Below are 26032 nucleotides of genomic sequence, written 5' to 3'. Positions count from 1 at the left end.
ACAGGGCACTTGGGTGGCTCAGTCGGTTAAGCGTCCAACTATTGGTTTCGGCTCAGGTTATGATCTCACGATTTCGGGAGTCTGAGCTCCGCATCGGGCTCTGTGCTGACAGTGCAGAGCCTGCTTGGGATTCTCTCTCTTTCCCTCTCTCTCTGCCCCTCCCCCACTCACACTGTCCCTGTCTCTTTCAAAAAAAAAAAAAAAAAAGTGTCTTATAAAATTCTAAAATAGCAAAATTGGATTAAGTTAAAGAAATCACCCTGCATATGGTACTTCTTTTAAAAGGTCTGCTTAACTCAAGACGATCCAAAGATTCCGAAAGGTACTTTTGGAAACCTGAGGATTTCAGGCATGCAACAATTCTTCTTAATCCTTTTCTAGGACAATGCAAGGCCCACACCAGGCAGCAATTAGAGTGGCTTCCAGAGGGCCCTGCAGAGTGTTTAAAACACCCAACCGGTAAATAAAGCCCTTTACAAAGCAAAAATTCCTTTTGGAAAAAAAGTTACCCTCAATTTAGGTTTTATACTGGAAATTTAAGTATTTTATTAATGTTAAAGCTTAATTTTTCAAAGGATCTTGCATAAAATAGAGTATGTTAGCTAGATAATTCTTTGTAACTCTTTTTAAGTGAGGAAGAACTGAAACCACCATTACTGAAGAGTATGGAGAGGCTGCTCAACGCAGGAGAATGTGTACCCAGCAAGTGCAGAGGATGGGAAGGTAAAGCAGGAACACGCAATAAACATTTACACCACAAAGAAACAAATCACTGTGTTTAGAAATGAAAATAAAATAGGATAAAGGAAAAGACTACACCAATCTCTAAATGCTGAATGACAGAGTAAGGTAGGAAAGTTCCTAAAATCAAGTATTTGTTTGGTAGTCTCATACCTCTTATAAAAAAACAGCAAATGTAATTGTGCATATATCTGTAGTCATTCCTTGTAGAAAAATTCATTTCCATAAGAAGTAGTTCCCCATTTAGTCATTCATTTTGAGACAGCACATTAGAAGGAAACACAGCCTTTATTGGGTCTGTACCAGCAGATAATTTACCCCTAAAGCTGGAGGGGTAACAGGGCAACTTCTGCAGAAAAAGGCCTCGGCAAGAAGAATCTAGGGGATACGACTGAGATGATTTTAGCTAACTGCTGGGTAGTTCACAAGCTAATATATCACAACCAGAGATTTGACCAGGATAAGTCAAGCTGGATAAACAGAAAATGCTGCTTGCTCATTAACACGTGCCCTAATGTGCTATCCCCATTTTTCTCTTCTTCACCCTGGAGGTCCCATCCCTACCTCCACTCTACACACCCCAACCCTGACCCCAAGTCTTTCCTCCTTTTCTTGATCTCCATTTTGCTGTTATTGTTCTGGCTGGCTTTCCACAGATAGGAAACCAGTGTGATGTAAAAAACCTAACTAGTGACTGTTAATCGGTACACTGGGACACACAAAATGAGGCCACTCCAGTTGGCCCCACCCATGTCACAAATCTAAACCTACATCATCCTGCACTTATGGAAAACACCTCACTGTCAAGGCAACTTAACACCAGTCACAGTCTTCCAACTTGGCTTTAGCTAGCTTACATTACCCTAGGCAAGAGGACCCTGTTAGCCAGTCGTGCCCTGTTTCAGTGCTGTCTCCTCCAACATCCTGTAAGAAAATACCTTGGGCAAGTGCTTGTGATGTACCATACTCCCTCAATCCATGCATTGTTTTCTCTTGAATAAAGTACATCAAACTCACTATTAAATTGTTTTAGTTGTGCCATTTGACACTAGGGTGATAGCAATGAGTGGATGTGAAGGAAACAGGAAGAGATCTTAGTAAAGGTCTGTAACTCCACATAATATGGTATAGTCACGGCATAGATTTCTTCCACTACAAAGACCTACGGCATCGTAACAATGAGTCTAAGTTCTACAACAAACTTCAAAACATCAGTGATCACTTTTTACCAAGCCTAAAACATCAATGATTGTAACATGTACCATTCGTTTACACATGAGTAAGTAAGAAAAAAAAATACCATTAAAACGACACAAACCAATTTTAAGATACGTCTCATTTTCCAGGGCAGTTAAAGTAAGAAAAGGAAGTGTGTCTTAGAATTGGTGAAATATGGTATCATGTTTTCTACCTTTTGGAATACATTAACACTGCCTCTAGATTTAAGTAAATATGAACCGTATAATCTCAATTATCTTAAATTAAGAAAATAAGACAGGCCAGCTTTTAAAAAATAAAGAAAAAGTATTACCTTATTTTTGCCATACACTACTAGGTAACAGATTGTCAATACCAAGTGAAAAGAACTCGAAATCCATCAAGTACAAGCTTCTGAATGCATTGTTCACAGAAAAATAGCTGTCTTAACAATACTTTTATGGTGACTTACGACCAAGTCTCAATTCTTACAATAGGTTTTTAAAAATCAATCTTTGAGTGGAAAAAATTTTAATATCTTGACGGCCTTGGTTTCATCCTGTTTTTAAGTGAATTTATTTACAGTACAACACAGACAAATATAATCTGCATATAATTAACATAATGGTATTTATTTAAAGAATATAATGTTATGCTTTGCAGGTACTAAGTTAAGAAAATCATTTCAGTTTAATCTAAACTGCCATATTAAAGTCAGCCATTTAATCATAAGCTCCCTAAGCCCCAGTAATGAAAAATAATCAGAACTTCATTTTCTACGTTAAGAAACGTACACCTATATACAAGAACATCCCAAGCAAATTTCAATGCAGAAGCAGCCAATATCCACTGTAAATAGCTTCTAGTGAAATGATCTCTACTCAGAAAACGTTAAAAGCTAACGTTAACAATGCCACTATCCAACTGCATTTTGATAAGCAACTGAGTCAAAACACAGTTCACTTACTGAAAAACTTTATTTATGGTCTCCAATAGCAAATGCCTAATTTTCAAATTTGAAAATGTCACTTCCCATAAAAATCTGTCTTTTTATGTTCGAAAATGTCTTTCATTTTTAAAATTCACTACGCAACATGATTTATTTTTGCCTACGTGGGAGTTTGCTAGAATATTCCCTTTTCCCTCTCCATTATGACACTGTCCTCTCATTCAAAGGAAAAGTTGTGAAACATTCAGAGTTATATACGGCTGGGAAAAACCACTAAATCCAGGATACTGAAGCATCTTCAAGACAGCTGGGAAAAGACTGATAAAAATCTTTAGCCAGTCAATTGAAAACATTCATAAATGTTTTCCTACTATAAGCAATAAGGAGTCAACAGTTTACAACTGCAATACATTGAGGGCAGGCTACTAACTAGCCAAAGTTCTTATCAGAGGAGGGAACACTAATAGATTTCACTTCACAGCGAGCTAGTCTGGATTCCCGCTCTCCACAAGCACTGACAAATGGACAAGCACTAAAGATAGTGAAGAGGAAAGTAAATCTGTGTTGCTTTTTCAATCGTTGCTGGTGTCCTACTTAAACATTTGGAACACTGAAAGTTAAACCAGTGTATTGCTTATCACGCTAATTCTTCTGTCTTATTCATATGATGCAAGCATTAATTTAGGTAAAGAAGAATTCAACCAGGAAGAGACCAATGATTTCTAACCAGAGGTGGGCACCAGAATCACTTGGGTATGCATTCTGTCTCAACACAGAAGAAAATAAATTACATACACCCGGCCTCCATCCCTAGAGATTCTGAAATACACCCCTGCCTCAGAAACACAACTGCTAATAATGGAACAAGCATGCTGAAGAAGAAAGAGTGTAAGATTTAAAGTTGAAAACTTAATATGAGTTTCCATCCTCACAGTTAGCTATATAAGCTCCAAAATATTGGCCATCTTTGAGTTTTCCTTTTATTCTTTTTTTCCCCTAATATTAATACAATAAAGGTACCTAAAATAGTATGGACATGAAATTTTAAAGAATTATGTGAAAAACTTTGTAAGTTATGGAAACATTATACAAAAAATTCATTTTTATTGCCATTGTTATCAGAAAATACTTTACGAACTTCTCCAAAAACAAAGTTGCTCACTTTTCTATCTCTTTTTCTCCTCACTCTGGTATTCTAGTTGTTTTAACTTTACATGATGTCATAAATAATCCTGGCCACCAGAAACTTCTATAGGACACTCGACCTAACCATTTCCAGAGACCTATTATAAATTTCAAGGCTTGGAACACAAATTCATGCAAGCAACATCACTTAATTTTTAAATGTTTTGGCTTCATTCTATATTTAAAAGTATTATAAATGTCCACTCTGTGACATATCTTTACATATAGTTAATATTATTTATTAATCCTATGAGGTAACTAATGTTACCTTCACTTTATAGATATGGAAACTGAGGCTCAAAGAAGTAACTTACCAGAAGTTACTAACCTAAGTAAGTTCTGGGGTCAGGACTCAAAATTAAGCTAAATCGGTGGGCTGTTTACTACATGAATTTTGTTACAAGAAGCAATTTCACTTTAAAATAGAATAGTGAAGCAAATGAACTATTTCAGACAACTTTAAGTATGAAATACTCAAGATCGAGATGGCACATTAACTTAGAGGATGTATGCTCAAGACTGATCATATACTTTAGCTTCTGGAGTTATCAAACTGCTATAAAAACTGGTATCATCAGAAATGAGCTTACAATTTACTGCTTATTTGCTTCTATTGGACAGGAAAATAGTCCTGTCCAATTAGAACTTTCTATGATGACAGAAACAGTCCTTCATCTGTGCTGTCTGGTAGCTACTAGCCACATATGGCCTGAAAGTAGCACTTGAAATGTGGTCAGTGCAACTGAGAAACTAAATTTTAAATTTTAATGTTAGTAAAATACCAAACCTGAAAATACATAATAGGTAAAGAACATACATTTATAAGCTAATTAAAAACTTCTGTAGATTACTCTTTCACTTATAGCCTCAAGCTCTTAATTTGCATCGCCCAACATTACTTAAATTTCAAGCAGCCAAAAATGCAAAATTAAAATATTTAGCAGATACAAGCACATAGCCATAGTTATTGCAGATCAAGACAACACGAAAAAAAGCAGACAGCCAAAATCCTTTTGAAAATTAAGAAAGAGAGAAAAAGAGAGGAAGAAAGAGAGAAAGAAAGAATGAACAAACGAACAAGTGAGACCAACTCTGTTAGAGGCAGCCAAGAAAACTCCATGCGGAAATTTCATAGTCATCACAACTGTATTTTCAGATCAAGCATCCAAACAGCTATATGACCTTTTCAGCAAAATACAATGCCAAGCACTATTATGGATCAGGCATTTTACCTGAAGACTTATTTTTTGTTCTTGAACCCTCAATGATAGCAGTAGAAAACAAAAGCAGCTGAAATGTGAAATAATCCCTAGAAAAATCAAGAATTAAAAAAATTCACAACATTAGTAAGAAGCAATTACTCAAAGAATGAAAAACAGGGACTCACAAGGTTTATTAATAAATACTCTCAGATATAAATTTATCTCTAATGGACTTAAGTTAACATTAATATTCTAGATTATAGATCCGTGAGCTATTAGTGTACTCAAATATCATAAGAGGAACTAGAGATGATACTTAGGGAAATTGCCATTTTCACTATGAGACAAATATGTAAATAAAAACATAGGAATGACCTTTATTAAAGTGACTAAAACTCAAAGTCCATGGTCAGCCTATGCTTTTATCCTTTTTAGACACTCTCATTCAGCTTGAAATTACTGGCTTCCTCTGCCTCAGTGCCACTGACAATTACTGCATCAATGCTTTCTTTAAATATAATGGAGAATTGACTAAGCATATAGCTACTTTTCATCTGCACTGTTAGAAACAATTTAATATTAAGACTAGTTCTTTAGAAGTGGGTAGATGGAACTTGTGACTCTTCTGATGACTTTTAAGGGAAAATGTGTATTCTTGGGAATATTTTTGGAAATAGACATTTGGTGCCTTCTCCAAGAAAATGTAAGTAAAATAAAATGGAACCCAAACTCTGAAGGGTAAAATATACAAATGGAACATAAACTCAATATTCAATAGATTTAGCTTTCTTGGGCCTTTTGTTCTTAACTTACTTTAAAAGGCTAGCTAGGGTTGGGTATTATATAAAATTAGGTATGTAACAAGCTGCCAAAAGTCACACAAGTCAACCTAAGTACTTGTTAGGTTACCAAATTGTTCCCCAATCTTCAAATCAAGGTAACTTTCCTATGCCCCTCTCTGTCACAAATCAACAATAAACCAAAATTCACAACCAATACACTGATTTGCTAAACGCTAAACAAGTACTTTCCTAAATAAGTTATGCCCATTAAAGAGCAAGAGAATTATTTTAAAACAGCTGAATATATACAAAAACAGAATACACTTTGAACTAAACTTAAGTTTGGTCCACTTTTATTTTGAATCACACTGCACAGAGAAAACACCTGTCCTAAAAATACAAAAAGCTGATTTTTAAGCTTAATTTACCACTGTGTACTTCTAAAATATAGGCTCTTAATGGCAATAAAAAGGAGTCAAGCAAGCTCTGTAATATGACGCAGCAAAACAAAACAACAACCACAAAAAAAACACCAAAAAACAAAAACAAAACAAAAAAAAAACCAGTGTTGCTTATAGACAGTTCTAGGTTCAAGTTCCAACTCGTCAACTTATTGGGGAATATAATGAGAATAACAATACCTATCCCACAGGGGAGTGGTAAGAATTACAGGAGACCTGTTAAATGTCCAGCAGTGTAGCTTCATAGTAGCAGGCATGTTCTGAACACTAGCCATGTGATAACTGCCAAGAAAGGACTCTTCCTCTGAGTTTGTTTTCTCCAATCTAAGAAATGATGAAACCCATTCCACCTGTCTCTTAAGACTGTTGTGAAGATCGAATGAGACAATGCAAATGGAAGGCGGCCTCGTGGAAAGAGAACAGGCTTGACCTTTGGACAATGTGCAAACCTCTTTGAGCCTCGTTTGTCTTCAACTACATTGCAGGTCATAATACCTGTATCTCATATGATATTTTACTTTGATGATTAAAAACAAAAGAGCTAATGAATGTGAAAATACTTACAAGCTTTAACTAAGCGTTAACTGAATATAAACACCATTTTACTACAGCATTATTGAAGTAAACTGAAACATGTCAACTCAAATGGTATTATAACATGCAAAAACACATGTCAGAACTATCATCAGATTTTTTTTTAAGTTTACTTATTTTGAGAGAGAGCACACGTGCACTTGTACATGGGGGAGGGGCAGAGAGGGAGAGAGAGAATCCAAAGCAGGCTTCTGCTCAGCATGTGCAGCTCGATCCCACTACCATGAGATCATGACCCGAGCCATTATTAAGAGTTGGATGCTTAACCGACTGAGCCACCCAGGTGCCCTCCCCTTTTTTTTAAATTTATAACCAGGATTCTATCTCTTTGTTAGAATGAATTTGAGAAAGAGCATTACAATGTGTATGTCTGTCTACTCCTTTTGTTGACTGAAGCTAAACCATGGTGTCTTTCCCTTCTGCTTCCTCCTGAAGCTGTAAGATAATTAGCAGGCTGGCTAATAAATATTATACAAAGGTCACAAACTCAAATGCCTGAAGGATAGCCAAGAAGACATTCAAGAAGTAGCTCATCTTTTTAATCATTTTGTAAGAAAAAGAACAGCACAGTTGTGACAATAAATACCAAATGAAGTAGGCCTCAGTTTTACGGATTAAAACTGATGTACACAGTCCTATCTAAAGGGGCACTTGCTATGATAGCAGAATGCCATGTAGGAATGAGGGCCCAGTGTAGCCAGATATTACATATTTAAGGCAGCTGCAAATTTAGGTTTCTGGGTGAAATTTCTCATTTTCAAAATACTCACTGAAAAAAACCTCACTTTGATACTGTGTAAACCAAACACAGTAGAATGAGTCTACATTCTGAGAATGTAGTCAGATGTAGTCAGTACTCTGTAATCTCTGTAATAAAGAAGCAGTCAATTCCATGAAGCCAGAGAACCCTCTATGCTCTGCTTACTCTACCAAGTAGCATAGTGTTTTGTACACAGCAAGTGCTCAATAAACATTTTTTGAATAACTAATGAAGCAAAAGATCTCAGGAGACTAGAGAATACACCAAGTGACAAATAAACAGCCAATGAACAGAGAAAACGCCCCAAAGCCCAGAAGTTGTTGCTTCAGTGGCTTTGTTTGCAGTCTGGTGACTCAGATGAGCTCAGATCTATTTTTTGTTAAGTGTACTCAATTCTTTACCCACGAGGTTATCAGACAATCAACAAGAAAGTACTGGACATATGCTGAGTCTGCCAACAAATACTTACAGGTTTATTAGTATATATGAGTAAAGTATTAAAAGTATGTATGCACAGGAAAGCTATTTAAAATGTCCACTCCTGAGAAAACAGAGTGTGAAACTCAAAAGTATTTGGAGACAGCAAGCAGGGGTGAACCAGTAGCTGTGATAGTAACAGTCATGAAACACTGACAACTCAGACTTCTTTCTTGATCCCCTCTTATCCTGCTACTAAATTGCTAAAATAACGGTGACTACCTGACGGATCATGGAGAATCTAAACCTAGATTCATCTGAACTTCAGGTAATGAAAGTGCCCCAGCGTCACATGAAAATCAAGAAAGAGCAAGTATGAAAAGGGTTTTTTAAAAAAATCTTTCTAAGGATGGGGAAAACACACTGCTTTGGAAGGTCTATTTCCTTTCAGCAGATCTGCTCAAAGCTGACCGACCAATCCTTAAGTTGCCCAGGCAGTCAGCAGTATCTGAGTGACTCTCACATGGACAAGGGAACAAGGCTGCCTCGACACTGAGAAACCAGAAAAAAGCCACAGAGCTGGGCTGAGGATAACACTCTCCTTGTACACCCAAGAAGAGGGCAACTTCTTTCCTCACACCTTCCAACAAAAAGGGCTTAGTGTGTCAAGTTAATGATCACTAAGCTCTTCTTCTATCAGAGAAGAAAGTAACGCTAAGATCTACATGTGTGTCGAGAGATTCTACAACAGCTAATGTGATGTAACAGAGAAGGGTCACAGCTAACTAAATACACACAGTAATGTGAATGAAGGTGAACCAGCCCAAGAACTGAAACAGACGCTTACTGCAGTGTCAGAAAGAATGAATGGAAGGAAGCAAGGAAGGGATGGAGGGGATGGAGGGACAACCACTTTATAAGTACAAGTTGCTAGAACCAAAACCCATGTTTTGTTAATACTTCAGAGAAAGAGGAAAAGAAACATCAAACGACTTTATTAGCAATCTAGAATACATATCACGTCATTCCAAAAAAGCCCCAACATGTCATGAATGAAAACATATGACACAGAGGACAAATCCAGCTCTACTACTGAAATTCCAGAGATTTCAGAAAGAGGAGCCCCTGGCTGGCTCACTCAGAGGAGCATGCGGCTCTTGATCTCAGGGTTGTAAGTTCAAGCCCCTCATTGCATGTGGAGATTACTTAAGTAAAAACAAACACACAAACAAAAAACACTTTTCAAAAAGACAAATTACAGAAAGAGAAAAAGGAACACAGAAGGAAATACTAATCAAAGAAATACTAGAAGAAAATAAACCCCAAGCTGACTAAATGAGTTTTAAACTGAAAGGGTTCATGAAGTTTTAAGCAGGATTGATTACAGATGGGAGTAAGGTTGAAAAATACTAAAATCGATGCATCCTGGGGGGGGGGGGGGAATACAATTTCCAACCTTCAAAACACAAAATCAACCCATAAGCTTCCAAATATAAAGAACAGGAAACCTTAAAATTAAAAAAATAATGAGTTAGCCAGACTTCTCATCTAGAATACTGGTTGTCACAGCACAGAACACTTTTATACACTTAAAAAACAAACAAAACAACTGAAATAACAATATCCTATATTCAGCAAAGATAGTTATTCTGTGGGAGGGCAAACCAAAAACATTTGGGCATCCAAATGTTATTATACTCATTAAGTGGATAATCCATGAAAGGTATCTAAGGAAATTATTCATGGAAATGCTTCTAACAAAAGAACATTAAAAAACCAAGAACCCACCCCCCCAAAAAAAAACCCACAAAAATTTCAAATAGAAAAAAACAGAGTATAAAAAACAGCAGTGGGAATTAAACATGTATAAGTAAAATTTAAATACAGAATACTGTGACTGAAACTGTAATGTAACTATAGGTTTTTGAAATAAAAACAGTGTTTCACTAGTGTAAACTTAATGATGCAGAATGTAAACTCTACTTCACAACATCTAGGAGCTGGGAGATATGCGGGAGAGAAGTCGGGGAGACAAAAGTGAACAAGAATGGCAGAAAGCACAAAGAAAACCCTGAATTTTGATAGAATAAAATAGAAATATATGTTCAAAGATACATATTAAAGTAAGGTTATCATAGGAAAAACAAGATGCTGAGTAAAAGTTGTTAATTAACTTGGAGGAAAGGGAAAGCAACTTCATTAATCAAGAGAAGGTTGGGCAGGAACAAAGTAAAATAAATAATACAAAATAAGTGACGGAACAACACCAAATTCGCCAGCTTTATAAAATATGTGCACTGGATAGTGTAACAGAACATCATATAGCTACTATCCAGCCTCAACATAAATTTATTTGCCATGAATTCAAACAAACAAACAAACAAAAACACAGAGAAGTAACTATCCTAGAACACATGCAAAGATATTACAGCTCAGGAATGAAGATGAAAAAGAAGGGGAAAAACAACTTATAAAATGAAAATGAGGTGGAAACTAATAAGAAGCACAAAGAAAAATTCCTGAAATCACAGGGACAGAAGGAGTTAGAAACCAGAAAAATAAGCTGGAAATGAAGAAACTATTAAGAATTGAAGGGGGACAAAAAAGGTATCTATTGAAAACAAGAGCTCCAACTGCTATCTACAGCCAAAAGTAAAATGCAAGAAAACATTACGAAAATGAAAATATAACTAGAGCTGCATATTTGAAGGACACATGGAGTCCTCAAGAAAAATTAGCCATGAAAACCCAATACTATTTAAAGTATATCCTACAGCAGATACTGGTCATAAAAAATAAAAGTTCTTGGGGCGCCTGGGTGGCTCGGTCGGTTGAGCATCTGACTTCGGCTCGGGTCATGATCTCACGGTTCGTGAGTTCGAGCCCCGCGTCGGGCTCTGTGCTGACGGCTTGGAGCCTGGAGCCTGCTTCAGATTCTGTGTCTCCCTCTCTCTTCCCCGCTCATGCTCTGTCTCTCAAAAATAAATAAACGTTAAAAAAAAATTAAAAAAAAAAAAATAAAATAAAAGTTCTTTGAGTACCCTGGCAAGAAAGACTGTCAATTCTAAAAGGAAGGGAAATCTGGCTGATGTCAGACTTCTTCGGAGCAGCATTTTACACGACAGGGCTGGAGGAACACTTATAATATCCTCCAGTAAAGAAAGTGTAACCCAAAGATTTCAGACCTAAGCAAGAAGTGTAGGGAACCATTTCCCATGAGCCCTTTTAAAAGATTTACATGAGGATGAACTTCACCTAACCAAGAGATGCCTAGAAAAATCCAAGCAAAATGACTGGCAGGGAGAATTGAATCTACTTAAATGTAAGTTCAAAAACAAATGTGGGAATCATTCTAAGATAATATATAAACTGAATATCTAAATAAAGTTAAAAGAGCTAATTATCACCTTTAATAACTGGGTGTCAAGTATCATTTAAGGCTGACAAAGCAAATAACATAAGTATAAATATGTTTAATACTATATGAGTAAACAAGAGATAATTTAATAACCAAAATTAGGATATAGAAGAACTTTTATTGTTTCATTCATCATATTTCATCATTGCTCATAGAAATAAATTAACAGAGGGGTGCCTGGGTGGCTCAGTCGGTTAGGCATCTGACTTTGGCTCAGGTCATGATCTCACAGTTTGTGGGTTCAAGCCCCACGATGGGCTCTGTGCTGACAGCTCAGAGCCTGGAGCCTGCTTCGGATTCTGTGTCTCCCTCTCTCTCTGCCCCTCCCCTGCTCGTGCTCTGTCTCTCTCTCAAAAATAAACAAACATTAAAAAAATTTTTTTAAAAAGAAATAAATTAACAGAGTATAAAAATAAGGAGCATCAAGGTTATTATATAGTTACATTTATGAACTAAAAAGCTCTAAAATAAGAAATGCAGTTGTTCTCAATTAAAAGAAGAAACATGGAGCAAAGAAAAACTGGCCACTTGGTGGAATGTTTTTAAAAAGCTATAAAAACAGGAAGTATAATGACGGAATTAAAACTAGCTATATTACTAAATGTAAATGGACTAACCCAATATAGTTTAAAAAAAAAAAAAGATTAGACCAGATCCCAAATAAACTTAACCTTGTATTGTACACAAGAAGCGTATCTGAAACAAAAAGATGAAAGATGAAAATAAAAGGAAGAAAAAACACTTATCAGGCAAATAGAAACAAAAGAAAAATTATTATTATACTTTTAATATCAGACAAAGTTATACAGTCCAAAAAGCATTAAAGGAGACACAGGACCCTTTAAATACTAAAAGATGCAATTTGTACCTAAGGTATATAGTAATTATAAATAACAAATGATAGCATCAAACAAATAACAGCATCTATGAAGCAAAAAATGATAGACAAAACAAAGAAAAATAGAAACATCAACAGAAGGAAACTTTAATTCACCTCAGTCCATGACAAATCAATTGAAAAACAAGATGGATATAAAAGACTTTTTAAATTGAACACGAATATGGAACATTTGCCAAAAATCACCACATAGTAAACCACAAAGAAAAACTTAGTAAATTAAAATACAGAAATAGTACAGGTAACATCGTCTGATCACAATACAGCAAAACCAGAAAACAGCAAAACCGGAGGGAAAAGGCACCTAACACCTGGGAATTTTAAAAGACTCTCACATAACTTTTAACTTAAAGAAGAGAGCCCCCAAAACACAAAATATCTAAACAACAAGAAAGTAACAGTGATAGGGGCGCCTGGGTGGTTCAGTCAGTTGAGCGTCTGACTTCAGCTCAGGTCACGATCTCACTGTTTGTGAGTTCGAGCCCTGCATCGGGCTCTGTGCTGACAGCTCAGAGCCTGGAGCCTGTTTCTGCTTCTGTGTCTCCCTCTCTCTCTCTGCCCCTAACCCACTCGCATTCTATCTCTGTCTCTCTCAAAAATAAATAAACATAAAAAAAAAAAAAAAAAAAGAAAGTAACAGTGATAAATAAACAGTGAATAAAAAGAATCTATGGAACAGAGCTAAAATATCAGAGAAAAACTCATACCCTTGCATATTTATGCTGAAAAAGGAAGGGAAGGAAAGCAGACAGGATGGAAGAAATGAATACTCCCAATACAACAGACAAGGACAAGCACATCTAAGGAAACCAGAAGAAATAAGATTTTAAAAAGCCTAAGAACAGGAAAAAGATTTTTTTTTTTTTTACATTTATTTATTTTTGAGAAACAGAGCGAGACAAAGCGTGAGTGGGGGAGGGGCAGAGAGAGAAGGAGACACAGAATCCGAAGCAGGCTCCAGGCTCTGAGCAAGCGGTCAGCACAGAGCCTGATGTGGGGCTTGAACCCACGAACCGTGAGATCATGACCTGAGCCGAAGTCGGACGCTCAACCGACTGAGCCACCCAGGCACCCCGAAAAAGTTTTAAAACAGGAAATAAAAAAGACCCAAAGGAATCTAAGGGCAATAATAAAAAGGGTGAAAGAGAGTAAACACAGATACAGAAGTTAAGAAAAAAATGGGAAAACAATCCCATTTGGGCAGAAAATTAAAAATCCGTAAGAGACTAAATTTGCTAGTAACAATATGCAGCAATGAAATATGTAACTTTCAGGAGGGAAAGACAGAAATCCAAATAGATCAATTTCTGTAGAAATCAGAGACAGCTGTGTAAGAGTGATCCTCAAAGAGCATGAGGCCCAGACACTTCCATAGGGAGTTACACCAAACCTTTGAAGTTCAGATGGTCTCAATGCTATTTATACAGCTGCAGAACATAGAAAAAGGAAATCTGAATTATTTCTTCTGAAGCAAGCATTACATTGATTCTAAGACTCAAAAAAGACTACCCTTAAACTGGTCCAACCTCATTTTTGCAAAAATCCTAAATAAAATACGAGCAAAATCACTCCAGCTCTACACTAAGGGTAAAACTAGAAGTATTATCAGAAATAGGGACACTCAGTATTATTAGAGCTAGAAGTATTACTAAACTAGAAGTATTATCAGAAATGGGTGGCTCAGTCAGTTAAGCACTGACTTCAGTTCAGGTCATGATCTTGTGGTTTGTGAGTCTGAGCCCCGCATAGGGTTCTGTGCTGTCAGCTCGGAGCTTGGAGCCTGCTTCAGATTCTGCATCTCCCTCCCTCCCTCCCTCCCTCCCTCCCTCTCTCTTTCTCTCTCTCTCTCTCTCTCTCTCTCTCTCTCTCCCCGTCCCTCCCCTACTGGTGCTCTGTCTCTCTCTAAAATAAAATAAACATTAAAAAATTTTTTTAAATTAAAAGAAATATTATCAGAAATAACAAATTCACATACATCCCTGACCAAGCAAGACTTCCAGGACTGTATCCCATATACCCACTCATACACATACAAAATACCAGGAACAATTTAACATCCATTAACAATAAATTGTGACTCACCCATCTATAAAATGTAAGGTAATTATAAAGAACAATGCTCGTTTGGAATAATTTCCAGGATATACTGTATTATGAAAAAACCCCTAAGGTTCAGAACCGTCTGCAGCATGATATCACCATGTAAAAAGTTTGGGGGCAGAATATGTGTATATATATTTGCATGTGCAATCACAAGAACCGATCCCAAGAACTGATAGCATTGGCTGCCTCTGGAAAGGGTGAATAAGGGACTGAGGTGAGAGAGGGGCTTCACTGGATATCCTTTGCATCTCTTTGCTTTGGAACCACTGCAAACATGTTATCTATTCAAATACAAAATTAAAATCAATTACGAGAGAGATGAGCAAAAAGCAGGCAAATGCAAATAAAAAAACTGTTGGGAGATAATTTTCCATAGGTCTTTCACGTTTCAACATGTTTTGGACTGTCTTTTCAATGATCTTTGTAGAGCAAACAGCCTTGGAAGACAGATGCAGTGTCCTCTCCAGAGCCAAGAGTAGATCTGCTTATTTCCCACAATAAAAGATTTGCGTTCCCTAACCATGCTCAGGGTTCCTCTTCTGCAAAGCAACTCAATGAACGTGCAGATATCACCTGGCTCTTCTCACAGAGAACTGGGGCTGGAGGAAGTGGCACAAGAAAATGCTGATATCTTGGCTATTGCTGTGAGTAATAATAATGAAAGTCCTTTGATTCCGGTTTCTGCCAGAATCCATGAAACTGTAGCAGGCTAACTTGTCAGCTTGCAGAAAGAGGAAAATCTCAGGCCCTTCATAATTTTTGATAAGCAGTAGTCAAAATATTATCAGATAAACCAGATTATTAGGTAAAGTAGAAGAGAGAAGTATATAATACAAAAAGATCCAATCCAAAAGGAAAATACATCATAAATATTTAGGCAAATAATATAGCTATGAAATATATACAGCTAGCCAAGGCAAATATCACCAAAAGGAACTAGACACTGTAAATAAAATAAAAAATTGATAAAATTACAGCCATAGAGAGTATATTGTAACAAACTTCTTCCTAAATCTGTCAGACGATGTAGACCAGACATAAGCAAGGAAACCGACTATTTCAATAATGCAATCAACCTCAGTGTATTCTAGGTACATACATACATATGCAATTAAAAAAATAACAAGTAGAGTTGCCTGGGTGTCTCAGCCATTTAAGCATCGGACTCTTGATTTTGGCTCAGGTCATGATCTCGTGGTTCATGGGTTCAAGCCCTGAACGGGGCTCTGCACTAACAGCCCAGAGCCTGCGTGAGATTGTCTGTCTCCGTCTCTGCCCCTGCCCTGCTTGCATGCACGCTCTTTCAAAATAAACATTTAAAAGAAACAACATGTCAACTTTTTACTCTACATGACATACATGCTTCTCATACATTCGCGATTTATAGAGCTCGACAATGTGCTCTGCCACAAAGAAAACATGAATAAATTTTAATAACATAGATATTATAAGCAGCATTCTCTAATATCAAGATCAAAATGACTGCTCATTACACACATCCCTTCCTCCAAAAAAGGCATCTTTGAAATTAAGAAGGCTTTTTTTTTTTTTTTTTTTTTTTTTTTAGGGGCACCTGGGTGGCTCAGTCTGTTGAGCGTCTGACTTCAGCTGAGGTCATGATTTCACAGTTCGTGAGATTGAGCCTCACATCAGGCTCGCTGCTGGCATAAACAGAGCCTGCTTCAGAACCTCTGTTTCTCTTTCTCTCTCTCTCTCTCTCAAAATAAACATTAAAGGAAAAAAAAAAAGGCTGTTTTTTGTTTTTTTTAGTTAACCTCAGTCAAGCAGATTAAAAACTGAAATGAGAAGTTATCTAGAAAATAACAAAAAGAACATTTTACATTAAAACCTCAATTATAACTAACCTCTTATAAGAAAAGTATTTCTATTTCTAAAATACCTTTATTAAAATGGAAAGACGAAAAAAGTGAAGCAGCTTTAATTTGTACTTATTAATAAGTTAGTACAAAGTTAGTATAAAGTTAGTCATGTTAGTACCTTTATCTACAAATCTAAAGTAGCTCTTTGAAAATATCAATGAAATATATGCCCTTTTTGGCTAGCCTAAGGCACATAAAGTACTAAACCAAAAGTATTTATTTGAAGAAAAAAGGCAATATAAAGGATATTTAGAAGATTAAGACAACTGTCAAGAAATATTATACGTGCAATTCTATGGCAATTTTTAGGAAATTTAGAGGATATGGATTATTTTCTAGCAGAATACAAACTTTCTAAATTGACTCAGGAAGCAGAAAAACCTGAATATACTAATGATCACAGAAGTTAGAAAGACTGCCAAAGATCTACCTTTAAAAAGGTAGATGGTTTTATAGTTGAACTCTGATATGAAAAGAACAGTACTTCCTGGGTTAAATTATCCCAGAGCAAAGATGGAAAGCTTTCCAATTCATTTTGCAGCATAATCTTTGTCTGACATAACTGGTATCAGTGCTTCAATGGAGCAGTAACACAAGATCAAAAGGAGTTAAATCCAGTCACATTAGAAACCAACAGAACTCAACTAAAACATTAGAAAAATCAACCTAATTTATCAACAAATAAAACAGAAAAGAGCATTTCGTAAAATTAAGCTGTTTTTGCTTTAAATAAGAGAAAAAATGATACATATACAATAAAGATAATTTACCATAACTCAAAGCAAGCATCTATTAAACAGTGAAATACTAAAGACACCGAACAAAACAAGCATGTCAACGGGCATGATTATTTTATCTACATTGTTTTTAGGCTTCACACTAATGCACTAAGACAAAGAAACAAAACATGTACATGACACTTGAAAACATGATCTTCATTTGAAGATGACGGTTGTAAATCTAGAAAATCCAGGGATTCACCTATAAGCAATAGCTTCTCTTTATTCCAGCAAAACCAGTATGAAATTCAAATGGTAAAAACAAATGCCATTCGTAACAGTAACAAAACTATAAAATACTAGGTATGAACTTAACAAGTTTAACACTGAATATATAGATTCTCAATGAATCAAAACAAATGTAGATAAACCATGTTGGTTAGCAAACCGAAAATTTTCAAAGAACAGCATTGAGCAAAGACAGTATGCACCCTGAAACTTAAACGTAATGTTATATACCAATTTTACCTCAATTTCAAAAGAGAGCACACATCTTTCTTAGTGATTTAATAAGGGGTAACATACAGAGTCCAAGTGTCTTTTGTTAATAAATATTCAACTCCTCTGTTCTCTCTATATAATAAACATAAAATGTTTAAAGTTAGAAAATAAGACTTCAAGGTAGAACCCCTCATTGAGAGAATTCCATAGTATAAAACCTAACACAATATCAGAATTAACTCACATTTTCCATTTAAAAAACGATAAAGTCTTTTGTTGCTGGGCTTATAACAGTAGCTCTCATTCCCCTAAATCCCTCTCAGACACACTGGAATATTTACAATAAACTAAGATCTCGTATTTCAAACTATACACATGCCACATACAGTATGTTTTAGTATATCTTAGGAGGACTTAAAATCAGAGAGTATATATGGCACATGAGAAAATTTTGGAAGAAAATTCTTTTATATCACCGGTAATGGGAATATGAAATTAAAAAAAAATTTTTTTTAAATAAATCTCTTAGGAATCAGTCTCCAGGTTAAACTTTACAATTCTATATGCATTTACTGATTGATATATTTATTTTATTATACTTTTGGGTGTAATTCAGTATTATGCTATACTAATTTTGTTACTCAAATTGTTCATTGGGAGCTCTTTGAGATTGGCTCCTGTGTCCCTCTGATATAACCTTATCTTTTTGGTTTTTGAACAATTCCTTTCTTTCAGACAATACACAATCTCCAGGCTTTTCTTTATTTTCTCTGCTCTAGCCCTAGAATCAGCCATTTTGCCCAGGCGCCCTGGTTCCTTTTTCCTAGAGATTTACTTCTAAATATTTAGAAACCAAGATCTGAGTGGTGGATGTCAAAGATTTTTTTAGTTATAAAAAGGTAGCTCATACCAAAAAGCATTACGAGGAAAGGGCCTACGATTAAGGTAAAATGCTGAGGAGTACAGTTTAAAAAGATTAAGATAAAAAGGACACCTAAGTAACAATAATCTAGGAGGTGCTAAGAGGTCAAGAAGCCTGGAGATTCCAAAATCAGTCTATCAGAAAATGGAAGAATCAAGCAAATCATAAATCTTAGTAAATATTGAGATGGCAAAAGAGTAGGACCACCTAGAATATACTCTTTATTACTTTTATTGTTCTATTAACTTAATACACTGTTAAAATGTTAACAGTTAAATGCAACTTCTCCAACAATGCAGAGCCACTAAATTAATACTGTCTTCCCTGAAACCAAACCACTCAGTTTGAGTGGCTGAGAAGATACTTCTCAAGGCCATCTCTGAGGCAAATCCAGGCAAGTATTTTGAATTGTCCAGACTAAGAGGACTTAAAGAGGGGGAGAAAAAGCATTTAAAAAAAAGTCATTTAAGAAAAAGTCATTTATTACTTGAATAACAAAAAATAATCACAAGCATTTCTTTAACATTCCTCCCTAAAATCTTTCTTGAACTCAACAAAATATTCCCTCTGCCAAATACTTACACCTCCTTTTTTTTTGGGGGGGGGGGGGCAGGAGAAAAAAATCACAATTCCTAATTTTCACGTTTTGCAAAGATCAACATCGCTGGCATTGTGTTTAAAGCAACTAGGTACTCTTACGATCTTTTTTACCCCAAACTGAGTCACTCCACATCTGACCCTCAAGTCACCTGAGACTCTGTTGGAGAAGGTTACTGAAGAGTCCTAACTGCAGGTTAACTCACTAGCTGGACCCAAGCAATCTGGAGGCTCCTCACCCCGTCCTCTGTCCTTAAAACGTGCATTCTGCTTCCCGTCCCTGATCCCTGAAGCCGCCCGAAGGATACAGCCTTGAGACAGTTAGGTGGTATTGAGAACATCTAGACAATATACGAGGCTGAACCTAAGTTAGGGCCTCTATATAATCTTTTAAGATTTGGCAGAGGGAGATCTACTCGTATTGTTACCGCCCGAGACAAGCCTCTTATGTAAGTTCCCTTGCTTATTAAAACTGTCCCCAGAGTGCCTGGGTGGCTCACATTTGTTTAAGCTTCTGGCTCTTGATTTCTGCTCAGGTCAAGATCTCACAGTTCACGAAATCAAGCCCAGCATCAACTCCACGCTTCCTGCGTGGAGCCTGCTTGGGGCTCTCTCCCTCTCCCCCGATTAAATAAACATTTAAAAAAAGAAAAACGAAACCTGTTCCCTACTGGGGCACCTGGCTGGCTCCATCACAGGAGCATGCAACCCTTGATCTCAGGGTCCCAAGTTCGAGTCCCATGTTAGGTGTAAAGATCACTTAAATAAATACTGTAGGGGCGCCTGGGTGGCTCAGTCGGTTAAGCATCCAACTTCGGCTCAGGTCATGATCTCATGGTCGGTGAGTTCAAGCCCTGTGTCGGGCTCTGTGCTGACAGCTCAAAGCCTGGAGCCTGCTTCTGATTCTGTGTCTCCCTCTCTCTCTGCCCCTCCCCCACTCATGCTCTGTCTCAGAAATAAACATTAAAAAAATTTTTTTTAAATAAAAATACTATTTAAAAAATCCATAAAAAATAAAAAACAAGAACAAAACCAAAAACTGTCACCTCTCAATCTGAAGTGATCTATCTCTTCTTTTAGTCTCTGGCCTCTCCCTGCTCTTTGCATAGGGGGACAGTTTCAGATCACAGCCAGGAACTCCCGAAGAGAGGAGCTCTGGAATGGACACTCTTCCCTCCCCTTTTCTAGCTCTCAGCCCGTTCATCCTCTCTCCCGGCTCTCTTTCTCCTCCCCAGGCTCCAGCTAACCACTTCCACATCAAGTCCCACACCACTCTCTAAACTGGTCTTTAGAGAAATTCTTTTCCTTACAAACATTTTTGCATATGAATGATTGAAGTTCGAAATAATTTATTTTAAAACTTCATTATATAGTCCTATCTTTTCACTTTCAATTCTCTTTTATTGAGGTCTCCCTTGCTCCAAACTATGCCTGCCTACTTGTTATTTCTAAACAGGTGCTCCATTTCTCTCCAAATCTTATTAATACTTCCAAGATCTAGATTAAATATCTAAATAGACTACAACTTTTACTATGCACATCACCATACATATAAAATATTTTGTGAAAGGTCAAAATTGTTGACAGTTGTGGGCTGAGGTCCTAGCTTTGTTCTTATATAGAGGAAACAAAAAATGAGATAAATCTGAAAATGTACTTTATTCATATTTGTATTAGAATTCCTTGGAATTGAGACTCTGTCAACGTCACACACCTTAACAAAAACTGGGACCAGGGAACAAGACCTTTTTCCCTTTGAGGACAGGTATGTCAGTTCACTTGGTCCTTCTAAGGTCTTTGTTTTGTTTCTTCACATTCTTAAAATCAGGAAAGCTTACTTGGAATGTTAGAATTTTTTCTTTTAAGTAGGCTCCACACCCAGTGCAGAGCCCAACAAGGGCTTGAACTCACAATCCTGAGATCAAGCCTGGAGCGGAGATCAAGAGTTGGGTGCTTGGGGCGCCTGGGTGACTCAGTCGGTTGAGCATCTAACTTCGGCTCAGGTCATGATCTCGCAGTTGACGAGTTCGAGCCCTGCATAGGGCTCTGGGCTGACAGCTCTGTGCTGACAGCTCAGAGCCTGGAACCTGCTTTGGATTCTGTGTCTCTCTCTCTCTCTCTCTGCCCCTCCCCTGCTCATGCTCTGTCTCAAAAATAAATAAACATTAAAAAAAAAAAAAAAAAAGAGAGAGATGCTTAACCAACTGAGTCACCTGGGTACCCCTAGAATGATTTTTTTTTTTTAATGTTTATTTATTTTTGAGAGAGAGAGAGTGTGAGTGGGGGAGGAGCAGAGAGAGAGGGAGACACAGAATCTGAAGCAGGCTCCAGGCCCTGAGCTGTCAGCACAGAGCCCGACGCGGGGCTTGAACCCACGAACCATGAGATCATGACCCGAGCTGAAGTCGGACGCCTACCGACCGAGCCACCCAGGTGCCCCTAGAATGATTTTTTTTTTTAATCAAAATTATGACAGTGATACAAAGATAAGGAGAACACAAAAGAGGCAAGACTTATGATATGAAAGCTCTATGAAATGAGACAAATCAAGAATCAGTAAAGAAACTTCGTCATCCTTCTCAAATAAATCAGAAATGAAATCTGAAACCCTCTTCATGCTTTAGAAATCTATCAGAACTTCCTTCTCACTGAACTATGTACTTGAGTTCAATTTCTATTCTATGTATCTTCTTTTCATACCACAAGGAAGGGGTCTATCTCAAGACAGTTATCCATGGGTAGTCACCTTTCTACAGTATTCTATTTCCATAGGGAGTATGAAAGGATCTATGCTTCCACAAAGATTAAGCAATCTGCCTATCAAATTCAGACTTCAGATTCTAGCTGAGTAGCCCACCATGCTGCTCATAAAAAGTAGGAAAATTTTTTTTCATTACATTGCAGCTTTAAATTGTCACATTATATGACAGCAGGTAGTTTTCTAATTACCCTTCCACCCATTCCTGATTTCTCCATATATTATAGAACTATTACTGCTGCCCAAGCTTTTCTGGTATCTAATTTGGAATTAAACAACTATGGGCTTTTAAAATAAAATATCAAAGGAATTGCAGATTTGTTAGCATGTTAAATACAGCACCAACTATAGGTTTACCTCTCAAAGCCAAAAATAGTATTTCTTAGTAAGAACAGGTCTTGTTTACTTGGCACTCAATACCTGCAAAGAACTATGCATGATTTCTCACTTGATTCTTACAACAAGTCTAGTAAGAGGCACTACTTCTAGTCCTCAGTTTCTGGAAGAGAAAACCAAGACCAAGGTTATATGGCTATTAAGTGGTAGAATAAGGATCTGAACTCAGCAAGCTGAATTCAAAGTTGGTACTTTGTTCCAAGTACTGCTGTTTTGCATAACATTTTAAATGCAAACAGGTGCTGCTCCTGAGCAGCTATGTTAAAAGTAGGGCAGTAAAACTGAATCTGGTGTCTTCTAAAATAGGCATTCAATTTTCCTCAGTGGGTAAGACTGTAACAATGTTTAAGTTTCTTGTATGACCATTTTTTAAAAAAAATTTTTAATGTTTATTTTTGAGAGAGAGGGCAAGAGAGAGCAAGAGCGACAGAGAGAGAGAGAGAGAGAGAGAGAGCGCGAGAGAGAGCGCGAAAGAGCGAGAGAGAGAGAGAGAGAGAGAGCGCGAGCGAGAGCGAGACGGAGAGCGCGAGGGAGACAGAATCCGAAGCAGGCTCCAGGCTCCGAGCTGTCAGCACAGAGGCTGATGTGGGGCTCGAACCCACGAACCGTGAGATCATGACCTGAGCCGAAGTCAGACGCTTAACCAACTGAGCCACCCAGGCACCCCCTGTATGACCATTTCTGATCCCTTGTCTTTATAAAGTAAACACATACTAAATTTTAAATTGCTACACAGAACAAAAAGCATTTTAGAAATGCTAACACAAGTGGAACAGGGTAAAGTATTTTTCAGGTTACTTTAACATTTTACTCTTTTTATTTGGACTTGATTTACGGTGTCCCTAGGTATGAATTTACTTTTATTTATACTGCTCAGCATCATAGTGCTCCTGCAATCAGAGAATTCCTATCTTTCAGCAATTCTAGAAGGTTCTCTGCCATTTCCCTTCAAATACTGCCTCTTGCCAATTCCATCTCCCATTATGCGCAAGTTGTACCTTTTGTGTAACATGTTATACACCTTTTATCCCACAGTCTTTTAGTGATCCTATGCCTTTGGACTATAAACTTTACAAATATTTCTCAGGTTTTTTTCTCTCTGTTGTTAGGTGGAACAGAATGGCTAGAGCAGGCTGGAGTATTTCCCTTCTCCCAGGTCAGTTAGGGTCTGGTTAACTAGTTTCTCCTAGGCAGACCTCATTAAAACAGTCCTCTGGCATATTTCAAACTGGTCCCTTGTCCCCCCCCCCCCCCCCCCCCCCTTACCAGAAGCAGGAGGGAATTTTTCTCCCATATTTAATACGGGAACCTGGTCAAGCTCCTGGAAGAAAATCTTACAAATTTGTGGGGGCTCCACTGTGACTAGGTCTCCCTGGAGTTTTAAACTCTCAACTTGTCTGCACTGAGCCCCCAGCAATTCATCAATTATAGTTCAGGTTGACCCTGACACTGGTTCCTGCAATGGTTCCCACTACTGAGTCTCTGCTGCAATAAACCAAAACCAGAGAGTGCCTGTATTTGCCTGTCTCAGCAATCACAGGGGCTGGCCATTTGCCTGCGTCCTTCCATCTCTTATGAATCCAAGAAGTCAGTCTGTTCAGCTTATTACTTGTTGTCAGGATGGAGTGACCACTTCTGAATTTCTTACGTGTTGAACTAGAAACCAGAAGTCAATTCCATTTCTTTTTCTGAGATTATTTTATGTATGGTAGATGCTCTTGTTCCAGGCTCCAAGCCATGTACCTCTCTATTTTCCATCACTCTTTACACTCTGCTTAATTTCCTCAGATCCACCTTATACCTCACTAGTTCTCTTTGCAGCTCTAATGTGCTAGTTAATCTATTTGTTGAGACGTTAATTTCAGTGACTAAAGTCTAAAGAGTTCAATTTCTGTCTTATTCATGATATCTTATTATTATTTTTTACTTATTTCCTATTCATCCTTTTATGATTGTAATGATTTGAAAAGAAATCAATTTATAGTTCTAAAGTTTTTTGGGGTGGTAATTCTGATCATATCTGCTCTTACTGCATGCATATTTAAAATAAAAAAATTTTTTTAACATTAATTCATTTTTTGAGAGACAGAGAGAGAGCGCAAGCAGGGGAGAGGCAGAGAGAGAGGGAGACACAGAATCGAAGCAGGCTCCAGGCTCTGAGCTGTCAGCACAGAGCCCAACATGGGGTTTAAACTCGTGAACTTGCAAGAACATGACCTGAGCCAAAGTCGGATGCTTAATCAACTGAGCCACCCAGGCATCCCTAAAATTTTTTAATCACAAGTTCACCTTTAATAGATGGTGACTACATTTTTCTATAGGAATCCTATATGGGTTTTAGAACAGTTTCGTTTTTGTTTTGCCAAAAGCCTCTGGGATATCATCTACTTTGAAATTTTTATAACATAGTATAACGGATTTGACACTTTCTACTGCCTTTAATTTCACTGCATTGCAGGACAGTCAATTTATGGTACAAAAAAATAACTTTACTTCAATGCTGTCCCCTAATGTAGTATTTACAACTATTAGGAATCCACATTTAAGTTAAAACTCAACCACAGAACACTAACAAATAAACAGAGAGATATCAAATCACACAGAACAGAAATTCCACAAAAGGAAAAGTTCACACAAAGACCATGATGACTACCTCTTATTTAAAATTCTGTGTTGTGGTTGGCATTTTTTTTTTTACCTGAATAATAAGAGATATGCCATTTTCAGAAAGCATCTTGAATTCAGAAAGATTAAAATGAGGTGGGGGGGGATCTTAAAACCAAGAAAATGTAATATGTAAGGCCAAGAGCAAGTTTATAACTTAAGATGAGCACCACAACCACCTAGAAAGCCACAGTATCTACAAAGAAGAAAGTATATTTCTTCTTACATGGGAAGCCAGGCCCTTAGGAGGCGGCTTGTCACCCTTGAATCAAAGTGCTCACGGCCTGGTGCAATCTATCTTCGACACCTGAGCGAGCCTGAGTTATACTCTTCCGCAGACCGCAAGGAAGTGGGAGCCTTTTTCCTCCCTTTCATTACAGAACAAGTTTCCAAGTGACTCCATCTTTCAAGTATGTTTACTTTAACAGAGTGATAGTCACATCCTACTCTGTCCACAGAGTCAGGTTTATATTCCTGATGGTTCTGAAAAGTTCTGCTTTGATACACTGCAGAAGTTTATTATTAAGTCTCAGAAGAGTAACTTAACTCTTCAAGTTCCATCTCCTCCAGGTACACATGCACACACATTGTACCACTTACCAATAAAACAAAGATATCTTGAGCACAAACCTACTACCCTCAATTACAGGAGGCTAAAATAAAAACTGAAATTTATAGGACACAAAACATGCTATGATCTAGTGAACTTTAAAGACCAATAAAATCAAGACTAAGAATTTGCCAACAGTATTTATTTTATTTTTTGGTTTTGGTTCTAAAACACTTTAGAAGATGAGGATAAAGGAAATGAAGAGACTCTACTGGGGCGCCTGCATAGCTCAGTCGGTTAAGCGGCCGACTCGATTTCGGCTCAGGTCATGATCTCAC

General features: G+C 37.2%; 1 protein-coding gene across 2 annotated transcripts in view; it reads right to left on the bottom strand.

Annotated features, from left to right (window-relative positions):
- Positions 1-26032, bottom strand: part of ZNRF2 (zinc and ring finger 2) — a 98533-nt gene that overhangs the window by 16247 nt on the left and 56254 nt on the right. The window contains exon 3 of one of the 2 annotated variants that reach the window (XM_045495202.1): positions 5215-5381. The exons of the other annotated variant lie outside the window; for it this stretch is intronic. Within the exon in view, the coding sequence (XP_045351158.1) occupies positions 5230-5381 (152 nt within the window). The 3' untranslated portion in view covers positions 5215-5229. Of the gene's footprint in view, positions 1-5214; positions 5382-26032 lie in introns of those variants that run through there. 2 annotated transcript variants of the gene reach the window in all.

This window comes from Leopardus geoffroyi, chromosome A2 (genome assembly GCF_018350155.1).
Source record: "Leopardus geoffroyi isolate Oge1 chromosome A2, O.geoffroyi_Oge1_pat1.0, whole genome shotgun sequence".
NCBI classification, from domain to species: domain Eukaryota; kingdom Metazoa; phylum Chordata; class Mammalia; order Carnivora; family Felidae; genus Leopardus; species Leopardus geoffroyi.
Note: the sequence above shows the minus strand (reverse complement) of the source record. Positions and strands in the feature narration are given on the sequence as shown.